This window comes from Berghia stephanieae, unplaced genomic scaffold (assembly GCF_034508935.2).
Source record: "Berghia stephanieae isolate SIO BIC M18660-M18661 unplaced genomic scaffold, UCSD_Bste_1.3 scaffold1858, whole genome shotgun sequence".
Lineage (NCBI taxonomy): Eukaryota > Metazoa > Mollusca > Gastropoda > Nudibranchia > Aeolidiidae > Berghia > Berghia stephanieae.
In genome coordinates, this window is record NW_027622910.1 from 1158 (window position 1) to 11234 (window position 10077).

Genomic DNA, 10077 nt, shown 5'->3' on the forward strand with positions numbered 1-10077 from the left:
ATTTCTTCATTTAAATGGAATAGCAATTTATCCATTCATTCTTTCATTCAAATTGAATAGCATTTTATTGATTCATTCCTTCATTCATTTATTCATTTATAAATTATTCATTCATTCATTGTTCATTCATTTATTTATTCATTCATTCATTCATCCATTCATTCGTTTATTCACTCATTTATCCAATCATTCATACATTTATTCCTCCCTTCATTCTTTCATTCATACATTATCCATTCATTCATTCATTTATTCACTCAGTTTTTCATTCATTCATTCATTCCTTGTCCACTTTGTTATTATATCACTCATTTCATTTTGTTGTTTGCCTCATTCATGAATTGTTTTCAATATGTTTACATTCCATAACGATTCATTCACCTATCATCCAATCACTCAGTGTTGTGAACACATTTTGTAACTATTGTAAATCTTACGATATTTTATTGTTTTGTATTTCAGACATCACTGTTAAACACTCTTCAATGCCTAATTACAATTGTTGAACAACCATTGAACAAGAGAGAGGTCCCAGCCACGAACTGAGTTGGTAAATATATCCTTCATTATTCTCTTTTACATGAGTTGGGCATCACATAGTAACTATAGACATCGTGATTTGTTTTGCATAGTGATTTGTTTTAAATACATTTTTGGCATACTACTGTTACCGAAAACCACTTATATATTATGTTCTGAAAAGTGAGTCTTTAAAAACTAAATAATAATAAAAGGAGTCTACTAACCGTCGTGTTATATTTAGTGATAGATAACTTGGGATTATTTTGGCATCCTATTATTGTTATCACACTCTAGTATATTAGCGTCATTGCGAATAATTGTACACAAACTAACGACGAGTCACACACATTGGTGATACATTTTTCGTAGTAACATAGTTTAGAGTACACGCGATTGACACATTGTTATGGACTCAAGTCATAACTCCGCATTGTATTGACACATTGCTTTATAAGATATAACGACAAAAGGCATCAAATTCAACATACATAATAAGTTGAAATAAGAGAGAGAGATTTCTAAAAATAGAACAGTTCATTCCAGTAAGTGTAAATAAATAAAACAGTCAGTAACAGTATCCTGTCAATATATATATATAAAACATCGTAACTAATTTAGTGCAAAAATGGAAGCATATAAAAGATACTTAAGTCTCGCAAAGGACTTAGAAATACCCCAGGAAAGAATATTTTCATGGTGCGAAGAGAAAATAAAAGAAGAAAAAGAAGAAAGAATTCGTAGAGAAGAAAATGAAGAAAGAATTCGTAGAGAAGAAAATGAAGAAAGAATTCGTAGAGAAGAAAAAGAACACGAAGAAAGAATTCGTAGAGAAGAAAATGAAGAAAGAATTCGTAGAGAAGAAAAAGAACACGAAGAAAGAATACGTAGAGAAGAACGAGAAGAAAGAGTCCAAGAAAGGGAACTAAAAAGACAAATAGCTTTAGCAGAAGAAGAAACCAAAAGGACCCAAATGATGCTGGAAATTGAAAAAACAAAAACGGTCATGAAAGAAAACATAATAATAGTGATGAATTTTTCGTGAAACTTCCACGCATGCCAACATACGATGAACGCTCAGACTGTCTAGAATCCTTCTTACACCGATTCGAAGTTCAGGCTAAAGGTTATCGTTGGCCAGAAAGCAAATGGGCCACAGCCTTGATTAACTGCTTATCTGGAGAACCGCTAAAAGTTTTCTATACCTTAACAACTGAAGATGCAGATGACTATGGAAAAATTAAAGACGCTCTACTAAAAAGATTTAGATTAACGGAAGATGGTTACCAGGAAAGGTTTCACACTGCAAAACCGGAAAGTGGAGAAGACTTTAATACATTCGTGAACCGAATTACTCAATTTCTAAATCGGTGGCTTGAGTTGGCAAACGTAAAACAAGACGACTTTGCAGGCCTTTACTATCTCACGCTGAAGAATCGAATCTATCAAGCTTGCAACCCAGATTTAGTCGCATTCTTTAAAGAGAGAAAGCCAGAAAACTTGGACAAATTAAAAATCTACGCAGAAAACTTTAACAGCGCACATCCATTGACACCCCTTAGCAGAACATTGAAGGAACCATACTACGCTGCTGCTGCTCAGAGTCCAGGTACACCTAAAGTTCAGTACTCAAATAGAACGAGCCGATCAATCACTCGGAACACGCAAGTGAAACAAGATGATCATAGTAACAAACCATGGAACAAACAGTTCAATAGAGACCATAGCCGATCCTATCAAAACAAAACAAGAAATAGCACTGACAATAATAATGAGTATAAGAAAACCAACAAACCTATAATTAAATGTCAATATTGTGGAATGAAAGGCCACACAGCAGACAAATGTTACAAAATTGTGGGATATCCAAAAGAAACTGCAAATGCATCACTCCAAACAAGTGTAAACAATCAGACACGAGTAATGTCAGGAGAAAATATAAATGTGTATTGCGTGAAAGGTATGTCACTTTTAACACAAACTCACAAATCAGGATCGCTATTTTTTTGTGAAGGCAAAGCTAATGGAACTGATTGCAAAATATTGAGAGACACAGGATGCAGTACAGTAGGAATAAAAGCATCTTTGATCAATGACGAAGACAAAACTGGAAAAACGGTACAATGCATCACATTCAGTGGCACAGTCGAAACCTTTGAAACAGCTAACGTGTACATAGAAACCCCATACTATACAGGAATAGTGGAATGCTGTATACTTCCCAACCCCGTCGCTGATGTTATTGTTGGCAATATAAAAGGTCTTAAAGACAACCCAACAGATGTAAAAGAATGGTCATTAACCCAAGAAACAGCTTGTCTAGCAGAAACAAGAAAGATGACTAAGACAACAGAGAAGCCAATGACTATTTCTCTAGAACCACAACAATTTGACAGGAACACGTTCATTGAAGAACAGAAAAAGGACCCGACTTTAACATCATATTTCAATATCGCAAACAAAGGGACGAAATCAAAAGTTGAATACATCATTGAAAAAGATATTCTGTTCAGGTTACATAGGAAAAGAAACAAAATAGCTAAACAACTGGTCACGCCGAGTATTTACAGAAACAATATCCTTGGAATAGCGCACGATTCAATAACTTCTGGACATCTTGGGAGCTCTTCCACATTGAAGAGAATATCCGAGAATTTCACATGGCCTGGAATTACTAAAGACGTCCGAGAATATGTGAAATCGTGTGACACATGCCAAAGAAGAGTCGCAAAAGGCAGAATACCGAGATTGCCATTAGAGACAACCCCAGTTATTGAAAAAGTTTTTCAAAAGTTGCAATTGACATTATAGGCCCTTTAACAAAATCAGATAGAAACCATACACACATACTAACACTAGTCGATTACGCAACCAGGTGGCCAGAAGCGATAGCATTGAAATCAACTACATCGGATCACATCGCTGAAGCATTGATGACAATTTTTACTAGAATAGGCATACCAAATGAGATACTGTCGGACAATGGACCCCAATTTACATCACATATGATGCATGAAACCATGAAACTCATGGGAATCCAACACTCATTCACAACTCCCTACCACCCCCAAGCAATTGGTCTTTGTGAAAGATTTAATGGCACTCTAAAGAATATGTTAAGAAAAGTGTCAGCAGAAAAACCAGATGATTGGGACAGATACTTACCAGCAATCCTATTTGCATATAGAGAAATACCCCAAGAATCTACAGGCTACTCCCCATTTGAGTTGATGTATGGACGATCACCTCGCGGCCCGATCACTATAGTAGCCGACATTTGTAAAGGGAATGAGGAGGACAATAACGAAATTATGTTTGCTTACGAATATGTAAGAAACCTGAAAGACAGAATAGAGGACACGTGTAAGCTAGCACAGGAATCCGTCACTAAAAAAGCAGAGAAATACAAGGAATACTCTGATCGCAAAAGCAAATCAAGAAAATTTGAGATTGGTGACAAAGTACTAATACTCTTACCCGATGACTCGAGTAAACTTTTAGCTACATGGAAAGGACCATTCAAAATAACAGCAGTAAAATCTAATGTTAATTACGAGATTCAAATTAACAACACAACAAAGACATTCCATGCAAATATGCTAAAAAGATATTTTGATAGAGACACAGTGTCGCAACCTATGTTTACTAATATCGAAGCTTCAAATGCAGGATTAATCATACCGTTGGTCATGGGACACAGACACCCGAGACAGAAAAACAAACAAAAATCGCACAATTGCAACCACCTAAGACAAAAAAAGAAGTACGCAAAGTACTTGGGCTCCTAAATTTTTACAGGAAATACATTTACAACTTCGCGCACATCGCGACACCGCTAACAAATCTGACAAAGAATGGGTCACCGAACAAAATTGTTTGGACAGAAGTGTGTCAGAATAGCTTTAACCAATTAAAGGCATTACTCTGTTCAGAACCAATTCTTAAATTACCCGACATATCAAAAGAATTTGTTGTAAGAACGGACGCGTCTGATAAGGGCATCGCAGGTGTACTATTACAGGAACATGAGGGAACTCTAATGCCTTGCTTATATGCAAGCAGAAAATTATTGGACAGAGAATCACGATACTCTGTAATAGAGCGTGAAGGACTGGCCATCGTCTTTGCTTTAAAGACATTCAGCAGATATCTACTGCTAAAAGAGTTTGTGGTCGAAACGGACCATAAACCACTCACGTACATAAGAAATAACAAAATGAATAATAGTAGAGTACTAAGGTGGAGTCTATTTTTGCAAAATTACTCTTTCAGTATCTCTCACATACCAGGCTGTGAAAATATTCACGCCGACCTACTTTCTCGATTAGTGTAAACACGTGAGAAGGGTATAACTGAACCTCCCATGCATACTGTTAGTTACCTCGCAAATTATGCCAAATCAGAACGCACAATTTCGATAATTTTATTTGTAAACATGATGACCCAACTTAATGTAACATTGAGTATTGTTTGGGATATATATAACCATACCCATTCATGATTTGGGAAATCTTCTCTTTATCTATTATTGTTATGAATTTTCACTCATTTATGATTAATAATTGAAATGTCAATATTCCATTTACATTTTCATTCATTTCATTCAGTAAATTACCTTCATATCATCGACTTAAATCATGCTTCATTGCCATCACTATTGTTTATCACAATGATTTGTAATCACATTGCCATCATGTTGTTCATCACAATGATTTGTAATCACAATCTTTCATTGTTATTGTCACCCATTCATATACCTACGTTAATATAAACATTTCCATGTCTAGTTAATAAATAATTTAATTGTAGCACAAATCATAACAATGGATTAATGCTAGAGTATCATGATAGTAAATTTACTTCCGTTTGTAAAATCTATCTTTCCCATAATGGTTAAAGAGTATATTTTAAACGTGGGTGGGGGGTGTCACAGTAAAGGTTGTTCACAATTATCTTATTAAATTTTATTTTATTAAGAACTGAATTCATCTCACTCCAGTTATATTTCGGTAGGCTTAGATAAACTTTACCTTCTAATATTAGATCGTCTTTCCTTTTATAGCCTTCCCTCGAATTAATTTCTAATTAGTGAATACTTTTCGTTCTACATTCTGTCACGTAGCCACTTATTATAAAAGCTGATAGGTCTAACATTTGACACTCACTTTCTCTCCACAATCTATGCCGGACGGCCAGTCGCTCTATTCCTATATATATACTGGAAGATTTTTATCTTTTGGGACTTTGTAGATATTATATCTACACCATTAAGACGCCGGAGCTTTTAACTTTGATTGTATAATCTTCAAGGATCAAACCCAAGCCCGCTGTCAAAGGACTACACAATAACCTCTTACCAATTGCCTGGAAGTGGAATTTTACGAGTCCAATCCTGTTATCAGAGGAATAGATCATCCAAGCCCATCAACTGCCTGGAAACGTAAACTTATGAACCTGACATATTATCATAAGTTACGTAAAATATTCATATCTCTATTTGTAACTGCCACGATCACTGTTTATCTCTTTTAATTAAATTTCATCATTATTTTTATTTCATTGTAAACAAATCGTTAATTGTTTTTCATTTATAGTAACTAGTAAATTCTGGGGCCTCATTCTACATATATCTTTATGCATAGTCGAGTAGCTCTTTACTCACTTGAGACCATGACACCTGGGGTCAGATGTTTGTTTCTGTTTTTGATTATAAAAGATGTAATACAGACAATGGCTAGTATAGTAAAGTATTTTTGAAAGAATTTGAAATGGATTTTTGGGGTCGATTTTTGGATATGGTTTTTATTATTTTTGATGCTCAGTTGGTAGAGAACTTGCTTCACATGTTAATGGACTGGGATTGATCAATTCTAATGAAGTCGATGTATTTCTAATCCCTTGTCCATCAAGCTGTGATTGGGTAGCTGTGTCTATTCGATCTGGTGGAAAGTACTTTGCATTGGACTAACATCCTATCCAAAGGGAAGCAAGTAATTGGTTTTGCCCATTTAACACTATAGACTGGGATTAACTTCGGCTCCATGGGCCTTATGAGGACTAATACTAATATTTCATTTTAATTTTTTAAAAATAATTTTCCACCTCTTTGATATACTTATTGTTAATGAATCCTCTAAAGTCTGAAAGCGCCATGCTAAACCATTCAGGCCAATGTATACTTATTTGCAGGTCTGTCAATGTAAATAGTTATGGGCTCACTGTTGTAATGGAAATACTCTCAAACTAACACAAAATATGTTCATCACAGCAATTTTAATGTTAAATCAAGTCCACAATTGCGCTCGGTTATCAGACCTGCAAATATGTGCATGTAGGTTCAGGCCATTTCTTTTTTCATCAGCATAATTTACATGAAAATCTCTAAATTTTCTCTAAATGTCAAATTTCAACTTTGAGTTTGAGACAGCCAAACAAAATTGTTACCGTCAACTGGAGTAGCTTTGCCTTAAGGGGTAACAAGAGCCCTTAAGGCAAAGTTACCCCAATTGACGGTACTATGGAATATGCACAATTTTCCTTTGACACACGTCAAATATCATTGTTAAAAAATATTTTTTAATAATTAATGTTTAAGATAATGAAAAGTTGCTGGATTTCAGCACACTCGCGGGAGAAGCCGAAAAGTTTGTTAGAATCTGAGCGTGCCAAAATTTGATGCTCAAGGAAGGTAATGACTTATTATATAGATATGGTTAAAATTTGGTCACCCAGCTCTAGCATGCCGAATTGCAGAGTGTGCTGGAATTCGGCGTGCACCAGCACCTCGCATGGTAGGCAGGAGGTCACTTGCTGTGTCTTCTATCCCCTTATATCTGTTTTCTAAGTTACTTTCTGTCTTCGTCTTGAAATGGGATTGTTTGGTTTTTGTCCTGGACTTTGTCAGAGTCCTTAGCTGAGAGGGAAACAGTCAAATGTTTAAGTTTAATATTAGTTTTGGGAGATGATTATTTTTTTTTCCTTGTAAATCATCTCCATGTTATGTATTGTTAATTATATTTTCTGTTTTGGATATATCCTTTGAACATTTCAGTGTATTCCTCTTAGTGGGATTGTGTGCTGGTTTCCGGATGAGACTTTAAGATGATCTCAGACTAACTACACTGACCTGTTCCCTATTTGAACCATTCCACTTTGTTTTACTATTTCTTGGCCTTATGAGACTTTAAGATGATCTCAAATTAATTACACTGACAGTGTGCTCTTAGAATCTACATCTGTTCCCTTTTTGAACCATTCTCCTTTGTTTTACTATTTCTTGGCTTTACTTGCAATTCTAGACTTTTTTCAATTATACTTATACCATTTCCTTCCTTTTTACTGGCCCTGAAATGACCTAAATGTGTCTCAAGCACTCTAAAAAACCTTCAAAACAAACAAAAACAACAGAATCCAGAAAGCACTGTAGTGAAAGGGAGATAAATCATTAAATACAACAAACACAATCAGGTATATTGTCATTTTCATTTTGGATTTTAGTACTGCAACAAATAAATAAATATTTAAAGTAACAAAACAATAAATTGAGAACAAAAATAATTATAAATGGATAATAATTTAATCTGAATCATCTTCATCGTCGTCATCATCACCATCATCATCATCATCGTCATCGTCATCATCATCGTCATCGTCGTCATCATCATCATCACTGTCATAGTTATTATCTGCTGTCACCAATCCTGAAAAGAAGTTGGCCATCTGTACTTTGGCTGTTGTGTTTTTAGCCAGTCGTTTCCTTGCCAGTTTTGTTCCTTTCTTACTGGTATCCACTTTCTTACGTTTGAACCTTTCAATGTTCCAAAATTTCACTTTTTGGTCATGAGAACAACTGGCCAGGTAATTTGTATCTGCTGTCAGACTCATTGCTTCAATTGGAAAATTGTCTTCATGCTGGCCAACATACCCAAGCGTACGACTAGGAAGGACGCTGACTGCTCTGTGGAATAGTAATTTAGAAGAATATTTTAAAAAAATTATTATGCACAATTACATAGCTTATGCCCAAGGCTAAATAATCTTCAAATGTATTTTCTAACACAGCTTTATATGAGAAAATATTCTGCTAAGAATCCTTTTAGTACTGGCACAAATCCATCAGTCATCAGTGTCCATCCACTGTGTTGAAGTTGAGGTAAGGTAATTTATTTTATTACAACACGGGCCAGTCACTTTCAGTAATTGGAAAGTCATTTTCAGTAATTGGAAAGTCACTTTATTGGAACAGCTGCTTAACTGGAATGATCAGCTGTCGGTGACTGAATTTTTTGCTATATGAATACACTACTGATTAATCGAAAACACGTGGCATTTTATTAACTTTATGTAAATACTTACACAAGTCTGACATTGTTTTTATTTTTATTATCCAAATAGACAATATTATTTCCAACTATACAACCACAAGAATTTGAGTTATCAGACTAGAAATTAAGAAGACAGTCTTATTTCATACACACTCTCTCTCTTCTCTCTCTCTCTCTCTCTCTCTCTCTCTCTCTCTCTCTCTCTCTCTCTCTCTCTCTCTCTCTCTCTCTCTCTCTCTCTCTCTCTCTCTCTCTATATATATATATATATATATATATATATATATATATATATATATATATATATATATATAAATGGCATCATGGGTAGGTACCTGATTTGACCATCAGTTGTTCCAACACAGACAACATTTTCTGTAATGGGTTGAAGGCTATCAATCTGCTCACTGCCGCATGGAAACCGATCACTAATGTTGCCCCACTGACCCCAGTTGAAGATATTTATGACACCCTCACTCGTGCCGCATAACAACTTTTCACCTCTCTGGAAAATAATATAATATTTGAATTTGCCTGTGTTGAAAGGTCAACAGCATATGTTACACTTCAAGTCATATCAGCATCCATTATCATAGTTAATCAATTGAGTACAGCAGTGAAATAGTATTAATACACGATAATAAAATAATTATAAATGTTTTGTCTCTAGACTATAATGGTTATAATGAAAATCCAACATTCTAGCAATGTTCATGTCAATATGATATTTTATCTTCTAAAAACGAATATCAAGGCAATTTAAAATAAAATCAATGTTCAAATATTAACGGAATATTGTGGATAGAGTATTGTCTGACCTGGACATTTAAATGGGATTCAAACCAAACCAAAACAAAAAAAAAAAACAAATAAATGTTCAAAGCCCAAATGAAAAGACCACATAGCCGCACAATAATATCAATGATATAAATTTATCAATGTTGCTCAAGTTCAGACATTGAATATCACCAGTATTGTTATTTAAATTTAAGAGGAATAATGTGTAGAATCCTGAAAAAACTCGCTAAACCTGATAATGGACAATTAGACCATTCTAGCAATGTTGTAATAGATATTTAAATCTCTTTATAGACATAGCATTGACTTCTAGAATACACCTATAAATCTGATAATACCCAATTCGATAATATATTGCACTCCCTATGTGAACTTCCATGTTTAAGTACACTAAAAGATTTGATGATTACTAAAAATGCGTAAAAATACAAATATA

At 34.6% G+C, this 10077-nt stretch overlaps 1 protein-coding gene across 1 annotated transcript; it reads right to left on the reverse strand.

The window, feature by feature from the left end:
* Positions 1-8076: 8076 nt before the first annotated feature.
* On the reverse strand, positions 8077-9348 carry LOC144961236 (WD repeat-containing protein 55-like; the record flags this gene model as incomplete). Its single annotated transcript, XM_078894502.1, has 2 exons — positions 8077-8476; positions 9179-9348. Coding segments are annotated over 2 exons (552 nt in total), but the record flags the coding sequence as incomplete, so codon positions are not given.
* Between the last annotated feature and the right edge of the window lie 729 nt (positions 9349-10077).